This window comes from Xiphophorus hellerii, chromosome 11 (assembly GCF_003331165.1).
Source record: "Xiphophorus hellerii strain 12219 chromosome 11, Xiphophorus_hellerii-4.1, whole genome shotgun sequence".
Taxonomy (NCBI): Eukaryota; Metazoa; Chordata; class Actinopteri; order Cyprinodontiformes; family Poeciliidae; genus Xiphophorus; species Xiphophorus hellerii.
Window position 1 is genome coordinate 27,847,485 of NC_045682.1, and position 23,338 is coordinate 27,870,822.

General features: G+C 37.9%; 1 protein-coding gene across 1 annotated transcript; it reads left to right on the top strand.

The window, feature by feature from the left end:
- Nucleotides 1-16,345: 16,345 nt before the first annotated feature.
- Nucleotides 16,346-23,278, top strand: LOC116727897 (cAMP-dependent protein kinase catalytic subunit alpha-like; the record flags this gene model as incomplete). The annotated part of the gene is made up of 7 exons (XM_032575574.1): nt 16,346-16,492; nt 17,174-17,256; nt 17,384-17,510; nt 17,617-17,712; nt 19,012-19,134; nt 20,133-20,297; nt 20,384-23,278. Coding segments are annotated over 7 exons (867 nt in total), but the record flags the coding sequence as incomplete, so codon positions are not given.
- Between the last annotated feature and the right edge of the window lie 60 nt (nt 23,279-23,338).

The window sequence follows — 23,338 nt, forward strand, 5'->3', positions numbered from 1 at the left end:
CTGTCCCAATAATATATATGCAAATAGTGATGCTAGTTTTAGTCGGCCCGTTCATTTAAATCAACACGTTTTTGCAAAATAACTCACCTTTTTTGGATGAAAAATAAGGAAATTAATTTAAGAAGTCCAACTTGATATGAATGTTTCAAATTTGCATAAAATCTTACCAAGTATTTTTAGTCTTGTTTCTAGTGCATATATCTTACTGCAGTTGAAATAAGACAAAACTAACTTTATATATATATATATATATATATATATATATATATATATATGTGTGTGTGTTTTAAGTAAATAATTCCTTGATATTGATGAGACAGTTCTAGTTCTCTTGGCAGATTATTTCATTTGTAACATGGGATAAATACAGTATCTTGTAATAAGTGAAATAATCTGCCAATGGTAATAGAACTGGGTTGCTAGTTCTATTACCTAGCCAGGTAACAGCCTAGCCGTTACCTGGCTAGGCTGGGGTTGCCAGGTAACGGGCTGGGCTAGGCCAGGGTTGCCAGGTAACGGCACAGTTCTCTTTGTGAAAGTCTGCAAACTGTTTTTTTGTAAACTTCAAAATAACTGGTTTCAAAAATAATATCTCGGTATTGTTGGCCAAATGTACGGATTTTTTAAGAAACTAAATTATGTAATCCATACATGTCCATACATAAACTGTAATCCATAACCAATATATTTAATCTGAATTATGAGCTTGCCTTTTATAAAACAAAATATTAAATTTCTTTCCAATTTTTCCAACATTATGAATGCAGTATTCAGTGCAGACCCTCATACAGGTTTCAGATCAGGTAAGCTGAACGACTAAAACTTCTCTGCAGTGACATTTACTTCATGAGGGATTTATGGCGCGTCCTGCTGACATCTTCCTGCTGACATCAATAAAACACTAAATGACTGACGACGGACATTTTCATGCAGTGTAGTGAACCGTTAGAAACTGTTGCATATTTTTTCTTCTATCAGAGGTGCTGCCCCATCGACGGCTCTTGTCCAGACCTTATTATCAGTCCTGATGTGACATTTCATCTTAAAAGGCCACAGATAGATCTTGTTTTTGTAGAGGTGGTTCAGAAAGTAACAAGCCTTGCTGTACTAGAAAAGAAAATATGTCTTCTGTGGTTTAGTGTTGCTAAATACTGTATTTATCATATCAAACAGCATAACTTAACATTTCCCAAGGGTGGAGATGAAAATATTCCTCTTGCGTTTTCATTTAATACCTGTGGTGAAAAACTATTTTCTTTGAATCTTCCCCAAGTGTCATAAGATCTTGCATAATCTGGCTACAGTAAGCAGATTAAAAATAAATGCTTCAACCAAAGCATTTATTTTCAGTAGGAAAACATTTGTAAGTCAAATTAGCATAATTTGTTTGACACGTATTCAAATGTCCTAGAATACGTGTCAAACTCGAGGCCCGGGGGCCAAATCTGGCCCGCCCTGACATTTAATCCAAATTACATCCACTTTTTAACTCACACAAAATCAACAGATATCCACATTTCTTTCTGATTTTACTGCAAATTTTTCTCAAAATTGGTCAAAAACATTGTGACTGCTGCCTCAGATTTACTTCGTGTCAAGTTATAATCTATGATCAATATGGCGATTGATAAAAAGTCACATTTAATATCATACATTAGCACAAATAACATAAAAATTCCTTAAAATATTTCTAAATTAGTGTCACAAAATCTGTGATTTTGATTACAAAAAAATACAAAAACAATCAAGAAATCCTGGATCAGTGTGAAAATATGTTCAGTATTTAATTTTAAGAAAAACATTTTGAATTCAGAAACCAATAGCTATTTCATGATATTTTAACAGTTTAATGGGTTTTATCAATACATTCTGGCCCTTTAAGAACATTCAGAGTTTTAAAACCAAATTTAATAGTTTTCCACAGACTAATTTAAGCCACGAAGTTGGACATTTATGTTAGATATTAAAACAACACAGTAAAAATACTTTAAGCTGTTTAGTTTATATACATTTTAATAAAATATTGACATGCCATGTTTATGCTGCAATGCATTCTGGGTAAATGAAATATGCTTGGTCCGATTGTGTTTGCTTCGTTTTGCCAAAACAGCCTTTTCAATTTAAACCAGAGCACAGGGAATGTAGAAATCTTTTTTTCCATGTGGGAAATGACCCAGATTCACTTAATATTTAATTTTTTAAATTACTGCTATCTGTGACACAGTGTGGCATTGTCTAAATTTACATCTGTCAAATGCAACATGATAAGCAACAACTCGGGTAAAGTCCTGTGTTTATTTATCAACCCAACATGCAGGAGAAAAAATGACGACCAGGTGAAAAACATAACAAAAGTTATACATTTTTTTAAATAATTGAGTTTTAACGTATCAGAAAAAGCCATTTTTTAGTTAAAAGAAAAATTACAAAACATTTAGGCCAACATGTTCAACTAATCATGGATCCCTTTAAGATTTACATGTTAACATGTTCAGCCTGATCAGCTCATTATCAGATCGAAAAAAGGGTGTTTTACACTGCAAAACATGATTTGTGCTGCTATAATTTTAAAGCTTTTAAAATATAAAAGGACAACAAACATGATGTACCTCTGATACTTTAAAATACTTTAAAAATATGTTTGCACAAACAAAAAAATCAAACATTGAACTAACTGCTGAATTAGTTTTTTCTTTTTGTTTGTGAACAGAAACTTTTTATTGCATTCACAATAAGTAAACAGCTCTGGAGGGATGCATGTGTTCTCCTTGTAAAACAGCAATCTGATTTATTAGGGTTGGTGTAGATAATACTACCCAAAGTAAATGCAAACATTTAAATGCAAAACACAAACCTTTTGTGAGATTGAACTATAAAAGGCCAAATGATCCTTTTGTCATAAAACATTAATTTCCCAGAGCTCTGCTGAACCACATTCTTTAATCTTGGTTAGACTGATGGGGAAATAAAATAAGACAGGTTCATGTGTGCAACACTTTGTAGGAATAAAAATGTAAATCATGTGACAAAATACAAACAACTTTACAGGAATTAACTTCTGGTGTAAATTCAGCTGATAATTAACTGATAATTGTTTTTATATTTCTGCAGAACAACTTGCACTTGAAGAGCTTTGCAACTTTTCCTAAACTCTAGATGCAACATCTGTCACACCAAACTCTATTAGGCGGTCTACAGCTGGCTTATTTTTCTTTAAATATATATAATTGGCCTTTAAAACAACCCTCTTACAAATGTATTTTTAAACGCATGATGTCTAAAGTGAGCCAAACTCTTTCTCTTTGCTTTGCTTTCCTCTGTTGCAAATCTGACAAAGTCAATACAGCAAAGCTTAGAGTTGAAATGAAGCATAGTGCAATATGCTGTAAGTTTTCCTGCCAGACAGATTTGCCTAAGCAGCAGTGAGCTCAATGACCCGATTCCCTATCAACAAAAAGGGAGAAGACATGAAATATGTCACTTTTCTTGCTTTATGCTCTGCTAGGGTGAGGCAGATCTGAATGAAAGTGGGAAGCAGACACCTCCACATTTCCCTCTTTCTGCCTCAGGTGGGAATCTGAGTCATGCCGTCTGTGCAGCTTATGGAGGTGTGACATGTTTTCCAAATTGCACGTCATGTCAAATTGTCTGTATCTTAAAAACCCAAAGTCACCAAGCATTTAGCTGCTCCTTTTCCATGATTATCTTTGACTCGCCCCATGCTGTGGATTCAGAGCCTGGAGCCGGAGACTTAGTGCAAATGTTCGACTCACAGCAGGGATATCGCTTTAAATGTAAAATTACATTTTACATACTTGTCTAGAATGTAAACACAACATTTTTAATAATTAAACATACTAGATTTAATTTAATTGCTGCATAAATTGCAGTTTTTAATTTCTAGAATCCATGAATGCAATGTAAGTTGTTGTCTCTGAGCCGAGACGTATTTATGCTCTGAACATTTCCTTACATTAAATCACACACAGCAGTGTCATCGCCATAAAAACATAATTGTAATTTAAAGACAAAAATCTGATTTTTGGGGGTTTATTTTTTATTTTGCTGCACTAAAATAAGTCCCAAACTTAAAATACACCTACCAAATAATTTTCTGTACAACTAGATATCAGACTGTTGGAACTAGGCAGATTAAAATGGTGAACATCACATTTTATTTTAAGAGGACATAAACAAGCAGAAATTGTTTAGTCATACTGTTGGTCTCTTGAAAATGGGAAAGAAAAAAACAACAACAGAAAACTCCCTAAAGATAATAGAAAATGTCAAAAAGGACTCAACTCCTAAAAGGCTTTACTGGAACTTCAGATGGTCTAAAAAAATTTTTTGAATTCCCTTCAAACCAGGAGTCAAAAAATCGTGATAAAGGTTTCTTATTTTTTCTGAGCCAGTCCTTGAGAGTTGATGTTCTGCAACTTTTAGAGTTTTCTCTGGTCCAAATAAGAGAATCAAATGAGTGCATAACTTCCTCCTGATGAGATTCAGCGCTACAGAGTCCTGATAATGACCTGAATATTTAACTGAGGCTTGTTTGAAGCAGATGCATCTAAAGGTTGCAGGACATCGTCCCCCAAGTAACTCTAGATGTGAGGTTTACACAGAAGCTAAATTGGCTCTGTGGATCAAAACCGACACCAAGGACTGAATATACAAAGTATTCATGAAGGCCCGGCCTCAAGCATCTGTGTGGGTGTCCTGCTTTCTTTCTCCTTTTTTTGGAGTTTTCATAGCTGGTAATGAAGCAATGAAAGCTGGACACCATGTTGGGTGAGAGAAATATTAGATATGCAATGAAAATAAGATATTCGAGGGGAGATGACAAAGGTCGACATTTAATTTGCTTTTCTTGATTGAAAATGATGAGAGATTTTCAAATACAGGGAAGTGCATTTGAAAATGAAGTGTAGAATAAAGCTGACCCAGAGAGCAAAAAGCAGAAATTAAGTGGTTAAAATGTATTTATCTGCGTTATTTTCTCTTTTGGTGTGGCCGCTGTGATTTTTAAACCTGCAATACAAAGAAACTGGACTAATTCTGTCATGTTTGTAGAACGTGGCGATAGTCATAATCAAACAGGATGAAGTATTTCATTAAGTATATAGAGTCATGGTTAGTAACATTTTAACAAACTAAATGTAATTATGTAAAATCAAATTACTGACCAATTCTTGAAGAAGTGGAACAGGACAGTTCACATTAATATTTAATTTCAAGTTAACACATAAATATGTGTTTGTTGTGTTTAATTCTGGTAAAGATATGATTTTGTCACATGTTTGTTTTGTGTGAATACAACAAAATTTAGTTAGGTGAATTAGCCCACCGATACCTCTCTTGGCCATAAGGGGGCAGTAATCCAACAATAAAACTGCACTAAAAGAAAAACCAGTTTAAACCGGATTATTCTGGATGTTCATCCGCAGACTACGGTGGTGATCCCGCCACTTTCTGAGTCCCAATTTTCTCAAAGTTTGATCAGGTAAGGATTATTTTTTCTACCAGTTTGCTGTTATTGTTGTTTATTTATAATGTACTTAAAAAATATGTGAGGAGCGGTTGGGGGTGGCAGCGACAGGAACAGATTTAACGGCTCAAACTAAACAGGCCCGGTAGGATAGAAGAAGTAGTCCGCTCGACGAGTCAAAATGAATTGGCAAGGCTTATGTAACTGGGTCTATATTGTTAGTTGTATATTTTCACAAAATGTTCTCTTTAATTTATTTGTCCTCTTATACTTGTCTGTCTTTGTGTTCCTCTGTGTCTGCTATGAGGGGTTTGGTCCTCCAGCTCCGCCCTACTTTCTTCTTCTTTTGTTTGGGGTCCTCCAGAACCATTATAAATGTTAAGTTGTTCATTTCCTCTTCCCTTTTGTTACTCGTTCCACTGGGAAGAGGCAAGTTTTATAATCTATTGTAATCCTTTCATTTATATTGTCCAAATGTTTATTTTTTTCCTTCTGTATTAATGTTAGGTGTTTTAATATTTTCATTCGAGTTGCTATTATGCATTTATAAGATTTGATGCATGCTAACATTATTATTTTGTATAGATCGGGTTGGAGAACTGGAGCACATGCTACGTGCTAATGCTAATATCTCCCGATTGACAGGCTGAATAAACGGAGTCCGCCTCCAAACCCAGACTCGGTGTTTTTATGGTTTATCCCATCAACACACAACGCAGAAGTTCACCGGTCACACTTGCGTGTTGAATTGGGCGATCTGTGCTTCTCTCGTTTTTATTTTTATCATCACCTGGTCCATCTTTCTTTTAAAATGGTCTACCTGTACGTTACTTTTGCGGGAGGGTTTGTCTGTATCGGAATTTACATTATCCATCTATGAAGGCTATTTTTCGTTTAATATAAAAGAGAAATGTGTTTAGTCCTCTCTTGCATCTTGACAGAAATCAAACTGTTTATAGATTTATATCAAAGGAGAAAACATATTTTACATAACAGAACATCAGTCATATTTTATATAAATATGGTAGAAATCAGGATGCTAAGACCATTTTTGTGACAGATTCCTGTCAAGGGGCCAATAGGCGAAACCAAACCAGTAATTTATATCAATGGAGAAATCCTCCAACCGAAACAATCGGACGCCTCCATTCTTGCTTATATTTTGTGAAAAAAGAAGTTTTGCTAAGTTTCTTCTTCAGTGGTTTTTGTGTAATTTCCTTCAGTTATTATTGATGCAGCGCCCCCAAAGGCGAGGAGGGGAACAGGAACAGGTTTTTCAATTAGTTCGGTGAAAAAAACGAACCGCAGCAGCTGAAAATGTAATAACTGTCCGAGTCTACCAAACTATCAGGTGTGAAAACATCCTTCTAGATTTCAACCAACAGCTCTACTGAGGAAAAAGACATAAAAACACAGACTAGAGCTTTTTCTTCCCCGCAAAGCTTAAATTGCATGGAGGAAGGAGCTTTATGCTCGTCAAAACCTCAAGAGAACTGGAACTTTGGTTTGATGTCTAAAAATACACAGCAGAAATTGCCAGTGTTGCAGCAATGTGCCAATTAAGGATGAGGTTATGAGGTAAGCCAGTGATAACAATAAGGAGCACGGCTTTTTCAACCCACCAACGCGTTACATGAAGGGGAGGAGAAACTGTAAAAACAACTTCCTCTAGTCAAGACATAAATCACATGGCGGTGTGTGATTCACCTGCGGTGTAATAGTTACTGTTCAGGGTGATTGTAATTAGAAGCCTTTGTGTTTGCAGTACAAGCAATCCTCAGCTTCTAATTATTAAATTCTTCAAACATTAATTTCATTTCAGCTCTTGTCAGGTCGGAGTAACATGCTAATCAACAATCTCTTCATATTTCTGAGTATATCTGTAAATGTCAAACAGCTTAAATGTGCGGCAAACTAGCGGTATTGTAGAGGGCCGCACTGGGTTAACGCGGTGAATTTCAAACTGTCCGACGCGTGCTTCAATATACTCCCAAGTCGCTTCAGGTTGTTGTTGCAATCATCAATTTATTCCACTTGACTGTCATACTTCAGATTTTACATGGACTGACACATACTGACCAGGCTAAACCATACGATGTTGCTAACAATAAGCGACATTACAACACGGTCAACAGAAATTATGACCACCACCGGCGCACCCGCTTCCTCATACATACAAATCAGCGCGCCAGTATGGCTCCCATTCATACCTTAGTGACAGTCACGCCCACCTCGACACACCCACCACCCAAGTGTCAAAGCCGTGTGCTCCTGCCACATCAGTAACTGCTCATTTCAACCATAAGGCTCTTACATTCCGGCCCCTAATTATTACAAAGATAATTATCTGAAATGTTAACACTGTAAGAGACAAGCCTAAGAAACAAATAGTCATAAATTGCTCAGTATCAAATTTATTTTAATCTATCTTTTAGACTAAGCAATCAACTAGAGAAAAGGAAGTCACTGGTGATTAGAACTGAGAGAAAAGGTCGTTAAATGTTCAAGGCGTCTCCGCCTCCTGAAGCAAGCACAACTTGGTAATGGGTCTTTCCAGGTAGCTCGTCTTTGTCTTGATGCGAACTGACCGCACAAGTCCTCTTTTATCAGGAACAATGTTCACAACTTTACCCATTAACCAAGAGTTGCGTGGAGCAGAGTCATCCACGATGAGGACGACATCTCCTGGAAGAAGGTTCCGTCTTGTTCTTTGCCACTTCTGCCGCTCTTGTAGTTGAGGCAAGTATTCCTTTAACCAACGCTTCCAGAAGAGATCCGCCATATATTGCACCTGTCTCCATCTTCGCCGAGCGTAGACATCATTCTTGGAAAACACTCCTGGTGGTAATGAAGGCGTGGTCTTTAAGAGAAGAAGATGATTTGGAGTTAGTGCTTCCAGGTCGTGGGCATCAGTAGAGGCTTTGGTTATAGGTCGACTATTGATGATAGCCTCAACTTCGCAGAAAACTGTCCGAAGACTTTCCTCATCAAGACTCTGTGTTCTCAAAACAGAATTTATCACTTTCCGAACAGATTTAATAAGACTTTCCCATGCACCTCCATGGTGTGAGCCAGTAGGAGGATTGAAAGACCATTTTATTCCTTTCTGAAGGAGAGTGTTATTGATTAGAGTTTGATTCCATCTTTCAATTTCTTTTCTCAACTCGCGTTCAGCTCCTACAAAGTTGGTTCCATTGTCAGAACGCAGCTCCAGCACTTGACCACGTCTAGCAATAAACCTTCGGAGACCATTGATGAAGGAATCAGTATCCAGTGATGACAACATCTCAAGGTGAACTGCTCTTGTTGCCATGCAGGTAAAGATGACTCCATATCGTTTCAACAGGCTCCTTCCACGCTTAATTTCAAAGGGACCAAAACAATCCACACCCACACAAGTAAATGGGGGTTTGTCTGGATACACTCGCTCCTGTGGAAGGTCTGCCATCCTTTGACTTCCTGGTGCAGCATGGAGTCGTCGACAAGTCATGCATTTTGATAGAGTCTTCCTGATTGCAACGCTGGCACCTGGGATCCAATACTTTTGACGCAGTTCCGTCAGCATATGATTACGTCCACCATGGCCTGTCTGACGATGTATATGGCGCAGTAAAATTTCGGAGATGTGAAGGTCTTTAGCCAATATGACTGGGTATTTAGCTTCAGCAGGCATAGCTGCTTTGCTTAGCCTTCCGCCAACTCTTAGTACACCACTTTCAAGAATAGGATCAAGCTTATAGAGCTGGCTTGTTTTCTTCACACCTTTACGTTTCTGTAAACTAGTTATTTCCTCTGGATATCGCTTTCTTTGACAATAGCAGATGATGGCACTCTCAGCTTTTCCAAACTCCTCCACTGATAAGGCTCCCAATGCAACCTTTTTCTTGAACACATTCATTTCTTTCTTCAATCTTTCTTGAAATTTAACATCATCAAGTTTGGAGTTTGCAAGGTCCAACTTCAGTTGTGCTCTCTTTTGAGCCAGTTTGGACAGCAATTGTTTAAACCTGAGTAGCCACCCAACCATTGTTTTCAGTTTGTCCCAAGAGGAAAATGAATGAATGAAGTCCATAATTGGATCCACTTGTTCATTAGTGCATGTCGCATTAACAGAAACCAATGTCTTGACCTCTGGATCTTCTAGATCCTCCAGAGCAAAATGACTTATGTCCTCAGGATTTGCAGGCCATTTCCATACAGGGTCATGAAGAAACTTTGGTCCAGACACCCAGGTATTAGCCTTCAAAAGAGACTCCACACTTGCTCCTCTGGATGCCAAATCTGCTGGATTAATACTGGTAGCAACGTACCTCCACTGTAAGGGATTTGACAAATTGAGTATCTCTCCAACTCGATTTGTCACAAAAGTCTTAAATCTCAATCTTTCATTCTTGATGTACTTCAAAACTGAAGTACTATCAGTCCAAAATACTGAGTCTTGTAATTCCATTCTTAATTCCTTCTTCAACAGCTTATCCATACGGCTGGCAACCACTGCAGCAGTCAACTCCATGCGAGGGATGGTGATGGGTTTCAGTGGAGCTACACGGGCTTTACCCATTACAAATGCACAATGCACTTGTCCATCAGCATTACACTGCAACAGGTAGCTCACTGTTCCATATCCATTCTCGCTTGCATCACTGAAATGATGAAGCTGCATACTTGTGGCTTGTCCAAAGTCTTCTGGTTTCAGACATCTGTTAACTCCAAACCGTTCAAGCCGATGAAGTCCTTCCAGCCAGTTTTTCCACTTCTGGACCATATCATGTGGCAAAGAATCATCCCAGCCAACGTGTCTTCTGTTTAGATCTTGTAGAATCCCCTTTGCGACTAAGACAACTGGTGCCAGAAATCCAAGAGGATCGTAGATGGAACTTATGATGGACAAGACTCCTCGTCTTGTCAGAGGTCTATCTTTGAGGATGATCTTGAATTTCAGCAGGTCTGATTGTACACACCACTGTACTCCCAACACACGCTCCACAGGTAGATCATCATTATCCATATCCAGGTTCTTCACCTCAATGGATCTTTCATGCTGTGGTATTGTAGTAAGAACACTGCGTCGGTTACTTATCCATTTGAGAAGTTGAAATCCGCCTTTCTTACACAAAGCACGAAGTCCTTGATATAATGACACAGCTTCCTCTTCTGTGCTCACAGACACCAAACAGTCATCCACATAAAAGTTGTGAAGCACCGCATTTATGACATTTGATGTAAACAGCTGTTGATTGTCCTCTGCACACCTTCTCAGTGCAAAACATGCACAGTTTGGAGACGATGTAGCTCCAAAAAGGTGTGCAACCATTTGGTACTCCACAAGATGCTGATCATACTCTCCATTTGGCCACCAGAGAAATCTCAACAGATCAGAGTCAGATGGTGGTACTCGGACCTGGTGAAACATGGCCTCAATGTCCGCTGTGATAACAACAGGTTCCTTTCTGAATCTGGTGATGACACCAACCAATGAACTGGTGAGGTTTGGACCTTGTAAGAGTTGAGTGTTTAAGGATTTTCCTCCAAATGTTGCACCACAGTCAAACACGACTCTTATCTTTTTCTTGTGAGGATGATATACTCCATGGTGTGGTATATACCAAACCCTCCCATCACACCGTTCAAGATTTTCAACTGAGACTCTCTCAGCATAGCCCTTGGAAATTATATCATTCATGAAATTAGTATAGTCAGAAAGAAATTGATGGTTTTTGGTAAACTTCCTTCTGAGATTCAAAACACGCTGTTCAGCCAATTTCCTATTGTTGGGCATTTTCAGATCTTTGTGTCTCAGAGGTAAAGCAATGGTGTAATGTCCCTCTTCCAGCTTAATTGATTCTGTAACCAGCTCCATGAATTGATTATCTTCTCTGGACCATCCAGGTTGTTCATCTTGAGAACATTCAGGAAAATCAACCTTCAATTGTTGTTGCCATAAGTTCTCAAGTCTTGACACAGAAATCCTGTTAACAGTAACAGTTGATTGTGGCTCTTTTGTGTCGACATCACAGTCTCCTCTGAGAGGTCCATTCACTGTCCATCCAAGAATCGTCCTAACTGCATAGGGGCCTCCATTTTGACTTCGGATGACATCCCATGGCTCCAGCGCTTTAGGCACATTGGTTCCAATAAGCAAATCAACTCCTGAATTGATTTCAGTTATCTTCAAATTTTTCAGATGTGGCCATCTTTCGAGGTCTTCTTGGTGGGGGATGTTGCTGTTATGAACGGGCATGCTTCTTTGTGTGAATAAGTCAGGTAATTCACAAAAGATGTCTTCATTTAGCCCAGCAATCTCCAAATCTGACACAATGTTGCTTCCAACCACCCTTTCTTGACCCATTGTCCGTAAAAGGATGCTTGTATGTCTCCCAGTGACATATAATCTGTTCATCAGTTCTTCGGTACAGAATGATGCAGAGCTTCCAGGATCTAAAAAAGCATATGTTATTATTGTTTTCTGGCTCTTTGTAGACTTCACTCTGACTGGTAAAATAGAAAGAGTACAGCCATGCTCACCGGCCCCAGTTAGACCACTGGATTGAGCAGAGATGGAGGCACTTCCACTTGTTGTCTCCACTTCCTTCTTCTTATGGACTGGACCAGTTTCCTTTTCTTTGGAGAAGACATGAAGCATGGTGGGATGTCTTAAGCTACACACTTTACAGTGATGCCGCCTTTTACAGTCTTTGCTGATGTGCCCAGTGCATAAACAGCCAAAACACACCCCATTTTCTTTCAAAAATGTCAATTTCTCCCCATGTGTCCTCCTTCCCAGTAGAGGGCATGTGTCCAAGGAATGTCCAGCTCCACAAAATAAACAACTCTTTATAACAACTGTCTCTTGTCCTTTCTTTACTTCAAGGTCAGCTTTCTTCTGCATATCTCCAACAATAGTAGCAAAACTACTTCCTTTTATCTTTAATCGCTGCTGTGATTTATAGACTCCTACATCCTTCTTTGGTCTAGATAAAGAATCTTGAATATCACCGAAAAGTGGATCACTGGTGATCTTCACTTGCCTTTCTACGAACCGAACAATGTCACTGAAAGTTACTCTTCTTTTGAACTTCTCCTGTAAATCACATACATCATTTCTCCATCTGTCCCGCAGTTTAAAGGGCAGTTTTTTGATGATTGCTTGCATATTGGCAGGGACATCCAACTCATGCATACAGCCATTGTTTTCCATCACATTACAGCATTCCCTGAGCAGAAAGCTGAATGCTTGTAAAGCCTTTACATCCTCTGCTTGCAAAGCAGGCCATGACAAAACTTTATTCATATATGCAGCAATTATCTTTAAGGAACAACCAAAATGTTCTTGAAGTAAAGATTTAGCTTTAGCATATCCAGAATCACTAGGCATATGAACACAGCTTCTTACTAGGTCATGAGGCTGACCTCTAGTGTACTGCTCCAAGAAGTATAAACAATCTTTGGCACTGTGCGCCTTTGTTTCAATGCTGTGTTCAAACGCTGTCATGAATGTCTTAAATTGGAGTGGATCACCATCAAATATCGGTATGTCTCGTTTTGGCAGAAAAAATAAAGATTGTTGATTTACAAGCAAGCTTGTAATTTCATTCTGCCTTTCCAATACACTTAACAGTTGTTTATTTTCATCAACTGACAATGAATTTTTATGATGTGATGATTGTGGCTGAGTTTGATGAAACATTCGGTCTGTTGGAACTTCACCTTGTGTTGTTTTTATCTTCACCTGGTCAGTAAATGTGTCTGGATTTTGTTTAACCTTTGTGTTTTTTGGTCGTGCACCCAAACAAGAATAGGACTGAAAGGTTGGAGCTTTATCATGACAGTCAGTTCCAGCTGCTGTAGGTACAAATGTATCTGCATCAACATTCAACATTTGAGATCTTTTATTTTCATGCTCAAAATATGAATTCATGCCATCAGATCTAATCTGTGCAGCACTAGTTACTTGAGAACAGACAGAGCCCTGAAACACCTTAACTTTAGCCATTGAGGCTGCAAGTTCAATCTCCAAATCCAGTTCTTCTTTCTTTTTCCTTAGCTGTTCCTCCTGCTCCTCTAAAGCATGTTTTTGTTTCAACAGCTTGTGTCGTGCCTTTAATGCAGCCATATCTGCTTCTGCTTTAACCCGAGCTGAAAATGTAGAAGACACAGAGGACTTAATTCTTGATGAACGACTTCCTCTAGACCTTCTGCTGTCAACATTAGAAACACTGTCACTTGGCTTTACATCATCCTCAACATCAGCATTTTCATCACACTCTAAATGCTGAGAAACTAAAGGTGTATTATGCTCTTTATTCACGCAGGGATCAACACTGGACAATTGAGCCTGATTTAATTCAGCTTCTTCACCCATTTGAGCTGCATTGTTGAGTTGTTCTGCACCTGAAAGCCATTTTTCAACTTCTTGTATAAATTCAGAATTATATTCACACAAGCTTGAAAACCAAGTGTTTTGTCTTTCTTGTTCTTCAGCAGGAAACAGTGGAATAACAGACTCATACAGCTGATTTGCATTTTCAAGCATTAGTTTTAAATCATCACAGTGAGACTGAACACTCTCAAGATTTCCTTCATTTTTCATAAGCTCTTTAATAATGTTTATTTCTCCTTTAATTTTATGAACCTTTGCTTTGAGATCCTTTTGAAGCTTCTCAATTTTATTTTGTAATGCTTTAACAGTTAATTTTGGTCGTCTTTTTTCAGCTTTACCGCTTACAACGGAACTCGATTTAGATCCAGCTGACTCCATTTCCCGTTGTTTGATTTTAACAATTCCTCTTCAGACAAAGCGATTCAGTGTGTGTATTTGTCCATACCTCAGTTCCAGCGAACTTGATTGAGCTGCAGTGAAGGAATCTCATTCAATTAACTGATGACGCTGCGCTGCGTGCGCCATTACCGCTTCCAAACTGTTCCAAGCAGAAGCGAAGAATCCAGACTCGCCTTTCCAATGATCCGCTCATTCGATTGTCTTTCTGTTGACGATAAATGTGCGGCAAACTAGCGGTATTGTAGAGGGCCGCACTGGGTTAACGCGGTGAATTTCAAACTGTCCGACGCGTGCTTCAATATACTCCCAAGTCGCTTCAGGTTGTTGTTGCAATCATCAATTTATTCCACTTGACTGTCATACTTCAGATTTTACATGGACTGACACATACTGACCAGGCTAAACCATACAATGTTGCTAACAATAAGCGACATTACAACACGGTCAACAGAAATTATGACCACCACCGGCGCACCCGCTTCCTCATACATACAAATCAGCGCGCCAGTATGGCTCCCATTCATACCTTAGTGACAGTCACGCCCACCTCGACACACCCACCACCCAAGTGTCAAAGCCGTGTGCTCCTGCCACATCAGTAACTGCTCATTTCAACCATAAGGCTCTTACACACATAAAAGTATGAAAAGTGTGAGATGCACTTGTATTCAGCCCCTAAGAGTGGAAACTTTGTAAAATCGTTTTTAAGTGCAATTACATCTGCAAGTCCTTTGGTGAGGTCTCTACTAGCTTTGCACATCTAGAGGCTACATTTTGTTTTCCAGTTTATATATTAGCTCTTATTTAGACTGGCTAAAAAGCAGCTGGGAACAGCAAACAAGTCAAGTATTGCCACATATTCTTTATTGGATTTATTTCTAGCCTTTTGACTGAGCCGTTCTAACACATTCATATGTTTTGATTGCAATTATTCCGTTGTCGTTCTGGCTACATGTTCAGGGTCTTTGCCTCGCTGGACAATCAGTATTTGTCTCCATCCACTGTCCAGTTAACTTCAGAGGTTTTTTTTGCACAGCATGATGCTACCACCAGCATGTTTCACATGGGGGGTGGTTATGGTTTTTTGCCACACAAAGTACTTTGCATGTCGATCAAAAAGTGAAACTTTGGTCTCATCTGACTGGAGCAACTTCTTCCTCATATTTGCAGTGGTACCTGCATGGTAAATGTTTTCTGCTCTCTTTTAACAATGGCTTTCTTCTTCCAACTCCTCCCGTATTTGTGCAATCCATTAGCACTAGTTGTCCTGTCTACACATTCTCACACCCGAGAACTGGTGCTCTGCAGCTTCTCCAGAGTTACCATGGGCCTCTTGTGTCTTGCAGATGCATTTTCACATTGCTCAATATAGGTAGACATCTATTTCTTAATACTTAGTTTTGTAGGTTGTGTGATTCTCTTTAGATTTTCAGATGACGAAGATGTGATGTGTTAAAGCTTTGATTAATTTTGGAATATAACCTGACCGTGCTTTTAATTTCTTCACAACTTTATCCCTGACCTGTTTCCTATGTTCTTTGTTTTTCTTCCTGTTGCTTGTTCACTAGTGTGAGAAAAACCCGAAATTAATTAACTCAAAGTCATACATTGATTACTTATTATTTGACTTCTTTAGGCTTTTGGAGTTTATTTAGAATCTAAATTTTATATGATTCCTCTATTTTACCAGAGAGGAGGGATACAAATACATACCATACGTCTTTTAAAGATCATAAATCTTTTCATATTTTTAAAAAATAAACCTGATACAACATATTTTGCATTCTACTTGTCAAATTCCACAAAAAACATTTATAAAAGGCCATTTTTATGTGTAAAAATAGTGTTTTATGCTATTAAAAACTTGTCTAGACATCTGTTCATCACATACACAGTGTGCTGTTATTTTGCATACATATGTTGACAGTCTCTATATCATGAAAGCTCTGCACCACTTCTGAGCTCTCTAGCTCACACATTTGTGAAATATTATTAGTTTGGTGGTAACTTTGCTGCTGTCCCACTGTCTGTGTGCTGACACACAACTTTGAATAATATCTGACAGACCAGTAAACAACTAAGAAAATAAGGAAAACATTCTGATCTCATTTGTTTCCTTATGTTTTCAGGTGGTGAAGTTGAAGCAGATAGAACACACACTAAATGAGAAAAGAATACTGCAGGCCGTCTCCTTCCCTTTCCTTGTCAGATTGGAATACGCTTTCAAGGTACTGATGGATCCAAACCCTTCTGCAGGGTTTTCCATCTCATTTTGAAAACTTTCTCTCAGTTTATTTCTCTGCATGTCATTGTCAACTATTTATAATTAAACCCTGTCCTGAAAATCAGCTCTAACAAGGTGATGAACCCTTACATAATTTCAATGAAATAAAGTGATTTCGGTGAAACAAGCTGTCTGAGGTCAAAATTTATTAGTAAAGGCAAAAATTGTAATGTGATTCAGTTTCTCATTTGGCTTTAGGATGACATTACCCAGGTGGTTTTGTGAAACAAAAAAAAAACATTACTTCTCCTGCTTAACATTTACAGCTCAGAGGATCAGTTGCTCTCAACAGTCCCACAAATCCAGTCTGTCCTGTTTTATCTGATTAGAAAGATTGTGTTTCTGTTATTTCCTTACACGACTGCGAGGTGCTGCCGCACTTGTTGATAGCAGAAAATGCAGCCGCCAAAATATTTTTGGTGTATGTTTACTGTCATTTCCAGGAAGAAAGTCTGGGGCATGTGTCTGAGTTGGAGTTTGCTTATTAATTTTTAGCAGTAAAAATCCTGTCGACAACTAAAAATACATACATCATATTACGTCATTATTTATATAAGGATGGCCTTTAATTTGAAAAGTAAATGTTGTTATATGGGAAGTAACTTTATTTGAATATATATCTCAGGACAACTCAAACCTCTACATGGTGATGGAATATGTGCCCGGTGGAGAAATGTTCTCACACCTCAGACGCACAGGAAGGTTCAGGTATAATGCACATTTTTGGGGGGCAGTGGGGTTGTTTTTTGATTTATTCATCAATTTATTTACCCTTTTCTCTCAGAAGAGACATGCCTTACTACAGTGTGTCTAATTCTTTGTTTCTCTCTTTCAGTGAACATCATGCAAGATTTTATGCAGCTCAGATCGTGCTCACTTTTGAGTACCTTCACTCCTTAGACCTCATCTACAGAGACCTAAAGCCTGAAAACCTGCTCATAGATCAACATGGATACATCCAGGTAACCAGTTCATCTCAGCTTTATTATTAGAAAAATAAAGTCATGAGAGCAGAAAAAACTGAAAACCGATTGACATATTTTCACATGGCTGTCATCTTTTGCCCAGGTCACAGACTTTGGCTTTGCCAAACGGGTAAAAGGCAGAACTTGGACATTGTGTGGAACTCCTGAGTACCTGGCTCCAGAGATCATCCTCAGCAAGGTGAACCCCTCAGCAAGGGTTTCAAAGCAATAGACCTTCAATTTAGTTCGTTAGATTAATCCAAGAGATCTCAAACTTATTGTAGTAAGCGCCATATCAGGTAGCACTAAATAATGTAAGTACAAAGGTAATGAGATGATTTGAAAAATTGACAATTTCCAACATATGCAGTGTTATAGAATGCAGCGCGGGCGCGCGGTAAGTATCGAGTCCAATGCTGTTGTTCGGGGGTGGGGGGGAATATTACTCATTCTGCTGCAAGTTGGCTCAATTTTGACGCGCAAGTCGTAACCGGTAAAATCCGGTTTAGGATTTTCAAAATAAAACATCCGGAAGTAGTTCATTATTTCTTGCGCGGCCCGGTACCGGTCCGGGGCCCGGTGGTTGGGGACCACCGATATAGAGTATCTGAAAGCGGCGTTAAAGTTTTCAGGCCTGGCAGGTTTTGTTTCTTTCATTTCTGGGTATAAAAAAAGAAACATAAACAAACTCTTTATTATCATAAGTTGTATTAGTGCTGCTGTGGTTTTTTGGGGGGGAGGGGGGGTTTAAAGACATTGTTCAATTAGTATTTAACTATATCTTGTTCACCTAATCTTGAGGAGATTTACTCATCATCTAACATGAATTACTATTCACCAAGGACTAATATGTAAAGAGAGCAAAACGCTGCATGATGTAGATAAATATTGGGATTTGAAGGAATGATGTCTAATAATGTAGTTTAGTTGGATTATTGTAAAGTTTGCTTTGACATAACTTCAAATTTATGACATATATGTTTCTGTTTGTGCTAAGTGGGATTAAAAAGCAAGCTGACAATGATTTGTAAGGTCAGATGAATCTTTTTTTTTTTTTTTTTCAAACAGCAAATTGACTTCGAAGGCTTGAGTGACTTGTCTGGGTGAGAATTTATTTCTCTTGACTCAGACACAAGACTGGAAGTCAGAAGCCTTTGATGCAAGCAGGAATTGAAGCTGACTGCTGTGCTGACATGGTGCATTATCACCAGGGTTATACCAAGTGACTCTAGGTGTTTTATTGGCTGCACAGCAACTGCAAACAATGCATCCACATTCAGGTTGTAATACTTTGCCCCCCCACAAACCTAAAGGACATGAATAAGCTGAGATCTCATTTCAACCTTTAGAATCCAATAAAATACTGATAGATTATTTGAGTTATTATTGGATTAAATAAAAAAAGTCCACATTTTTTTGTAGGCCTAGTATTTAGCTTTTCCTATTTTACGCAAAAAAGTAAAAACTGTGATTCCTTTTTTATTTTTATTTTTTTCAGGGCTACAACAAAGCTGTTGACTGGTGGGCACTTGGAGTTCTTATCTATGAGATGGCTGCTGGCTACCCTCCATTTTTTGCTGACCAGCCAATACAGATCTATGAAAAGATTGTGTCTGGCAAGGTAAGAGAAGATTTTTAAGTTTGAATATTTAAAGCACTTTCTCTCATATGGGTCTTCTATTGGATGCTTTAATTCACATAAGATACAAGATATATCTTTAAAATGATAAATGTAAAAATTATTAATAAAAATGTGTTTTTTTTTGTAAGATGAAAGCATATATGAATATTCAGTTCTGTGTTACTTTATTGTCCTATAAAGCATGAATATGTTTGATCTGTGTTACTCATCCAGCCAGGGGGCAGGGCTAACATTGCTGTGGGCAAGGTGATTGGCCTGAGGTTGAACTACTGTGCAGGTTAACCAATCAAACATAATGTATGATGCATCATAGTGATATAGGAGGACAATGACGTTTAAAAATACATTTAATAATATAAATAAACCCTGCTGTGAAATAAGTTTTTGTCCCTTTACAGATTTCTGAAGTTTTTGGTTATGTTCTCACAATTAAATGTTTCCGGTGATCAATAATGTTTTAATACAAGACAAAGAAGTCTGGATCAATAGAAAAATCTGTTTCATTTAGTAAGGGTAAAAAGCTATGCAAACCAAGAAGTGGCCTAGTCAAAGTTCACACTTAAATTCAACTGATATATGGCATCTCCACAATTTCAGCACAGCACTGTTGAAGACTGTTAAAGCAGTTGTTGCTGCCACCAGTGGCAACAACCAGCCATAGGTTTGGATAATTTGGATCGCATTTTTTCCTAATAAATTAAGTCATTCAGTCATGATCATTTTAAAACTGTTTTTTTTTTGTTTGTTTTTTTGCTGTTTTTATTCTGCTTAATTTTGGCAATTGTAAAGTCTGTTTGCTGATCTGAAACCTGTCAGGATAACCCAAAAAAACTGAACTTGAATAAGGAGTAAATATTTATTGAATGTTTGCTATTTTGTTGGATTCTAGCCCTTCTGGCTCATGGTAGGAAGGGGACACATCTCATTTTAGATAATTTATCACTGTTGTTCAGAATGTGTTGCTTCCTTCCTTGTAGGTACGATTTCCCTCTCACTTTAGCTCCGACCTGAAGGACCTGCTGAGGAACCTGCTCCAGGTAGATCTTACAAAGAGATTTGGCAACCTGAAGAACGGTGTAAATGACATAAAAAACCATAAGTGGTTCTCCACAACAGACTGGATAGCCATCTATGAGCGAAAGGTATTTATTTTTTGCAAGACCTTGTCTACTTTTTAATCCTTGCTGGGAGATTTTGTCTACATATTAAGCGTTCGTACTTTTCTCAGGTTGAAGCTCCCTTCTTGCCGAAGTGCAGAGGACCTGGAGACACGAGCAACTTCGACGACTACGAAGAGGAGGACATTCGCGTCTCACAAACAGAAAAGTGTGCAAAAGAGTTTGCTGACTTTTAGCCAGGAGCCCATCAGGTTTCCACGGCTTTGGGATATTTGCACTCTGATGAGAGTTGTAAGGTGGAACTGAGGCCATCCTGTGCTCCTAACAATCGTTAGCCTCGTTCCTTCATTCCACACGGCTGAAATGAGGTCGTTTTTTGCCATGCCCCCTGGTGCTGCTGGCACCGATCTACACACAGGCAAATTATGCAGACACCTTCAAGTTCTGCAATGAAGTACTAGACCACATTCTCATTGTTTTTGTTTTAACTTTTAGTTTTGACTCTCTCTCTCCTTCTTTAAATTTGAATGTGAAAAGCAACATGCAAAATGAATTACTCCCTTTTTAATGAGGTACAGGAAGTGGTAGTATTACACTTTGTTGCACATGGTGTTGAAGAGTTTTTTTAATCTATTTTTTACCTTTATCTGTTGTCTGTTACAAACCCCAGCGTGTTTTTAAGGAAGGGGCCTGGTTGAGTTTTGATTAATTTAGACAGCATTTTTATTATTCTGGTGTCCTCAAGACCTGGAAGCGTGTTTCCATCTAGACCTTAAAAGGTGAGACGTCCTTTTCTTTTTTTTTTTTATTAAAGCATGACCAAATTGTTAACAAAAAAGGAAAAACTGATGCATTCTCTTGCTTTCAGTTCTTGATGAAAGGAATTACTAGTTACAAGTGGTATCAGGAAGCAGAAACATGTAAGCGCTTTGTCAGCTAAACAGTTGTAGCATGATTTATCCATGTCTGATCACAGGACATTTCCTTTTTACCTCAGTCTTTTGATGGAAAGAAATTCTATATTTTCTAGGTACGAGTATATTTCACAAGAAGTGAATCTGAAGACGTTTGCGTTTTGTCTCTGCACACAGTTCGTATGTTTGTGGTACATTTAAAAGTCTGTCCAGAAATGCACTAGCATGGCATTTTCCAATCGCTGAAAGGTCAGTTTGTTACATTATCTGAAGGATACAAAGCAGTGGTGCTCACTTGGGGTGACCTTTGTCCCCTTTGGGTTCTGTTTTGAGTTTAACTGCTGTGTCTGAGCAGAGCACTCAGCCTAGATTGTGACGTTTTCTTTTCTTTTTTTACTTTTGCATGTGTATGGTTGTGCAGCAGCGTTACTGGAAGCTAATAGTATCCCCACTTTTTTTGTTTTGTAGCCTTGGAATTGTGTCACAGCATGAAGTGTGAAAGCAGGTGATATTCTGGTCTATGTAACGCAAATGCCATAAACAGTGCTGCATAATCACGTAGCAGCAATAACAGAACACAGAGCTATCATGAAGTGAAGTATTGATTTATCTTGGTTACAGCTAGACTGCTCCGTCTTTGGCCTGCAGTTATAACTTGTGGTCTTTACACTGTTTCCTAACTGAATTAATCAAGATTTACCTATTCTGCTTTGCAAAGCTTAGTGGCAACTGATTGAAATTGCTAATGGATAGAAATGTTACATTTTTAAAGGGAATAAGGTAAAAAAAAAAAAAAAAATCTCTTTTTTTTTTCAATTATGCCACTTCTTAAGATTATTTTTGTTTGTTTTATTTCAATGAGACAAATATAACTTCTATGAGGGATTCTTCTGACTCATTGCATATTGTGCTGCTAAAATGTAGTCCCTGACTCCACATTCTTTTCTCCAGCATGACAAAATATTGCATCTATAAAAATCTATATTTCAGATGCTGAGTACCTACGTAGGTGGTATGCCTTTGATGTTTTCTTCCTTTCAGATAGCAGATATAGTTTTGATTTTGGAAAGCCTGTAGTCCTTTAAAGAGGAGTTTCTTTCTCCCTGTCATCCACAGAGAAGTCTAAATTTCAAATTATAACATACTGGAATCAAAATACACAAAAATGCGCTGTTGAAAGTCTTTCCAAAACTGACACCTGAGTCTTTACATATGAGAGAATAAAAAGCTATTTTGTTAAATTTAAACATTCTTAAACAACCAAATTCAAAAACAGGATTTAAGTAATTATTTGTTTTAATCATTTTGTCTGAGCACATATGCATTTTTTGCAATTTAATTTATAAAGGCACAACTGCTACTCATGCATTTTATTTATACATAGAAGTCTAACAAAATAACATTTAATTTTCCATAGGTCTCAGTATGTGTATGAAGACCTAAAATGGTAAGCTTTGCAAACACCAAAATTGTTTATTTATGTTTTTATTTCATTTGCTACATCTATATTTGATGCATATTGACACCTCTAATGCCTACTGAAATGTATCTTTTTTTTTTCTTTTGTATTTATTCGAAATTATATATTTTTGTCCAGTTTGAAGGGTGAACAGATGGTATGCCTAAAAACAATTTCAAATGTTTTTGAATTTGATGAATCTCACCTGGCCCACAAGCATGTCTCTGTCCAACTGCCTGTGTGTAAATCCTCTCGGAAACAAATATGTAGGCAATTACCAGCTCTTCTTCTGTATCATCTGTTCTACCCTCCCTCATGTGTGTGATGTTTGTTGAAATTTGATGTGAAACGACGGCACCTTTCCCTGAGCCACTTCACACTCCTCCCTGACTGAAGGAAATCAGTTCTATGAGTTCTTGTAGCTAGTCACACGTGCCAGTATGGGAATCAATAATCTGAAATGTGTCTGTAATTTAGTTTGTGGATATTTTTGCACATCATTTAGAAAGCTGACACATTATTTTTCCCAATCATATTTACTTGTGTTTGCAAGCGAAGTACACTTTGCTGTAGCAGATTTTATGTAACAAAGAGGATATGTCATTATAATAAATTCTTTTTATTGAAATCAACAATTTGTGTGTTTCTGTGAGGAATGCTTGTCGTTAAACCCGTTAAACTGCAATTGTACT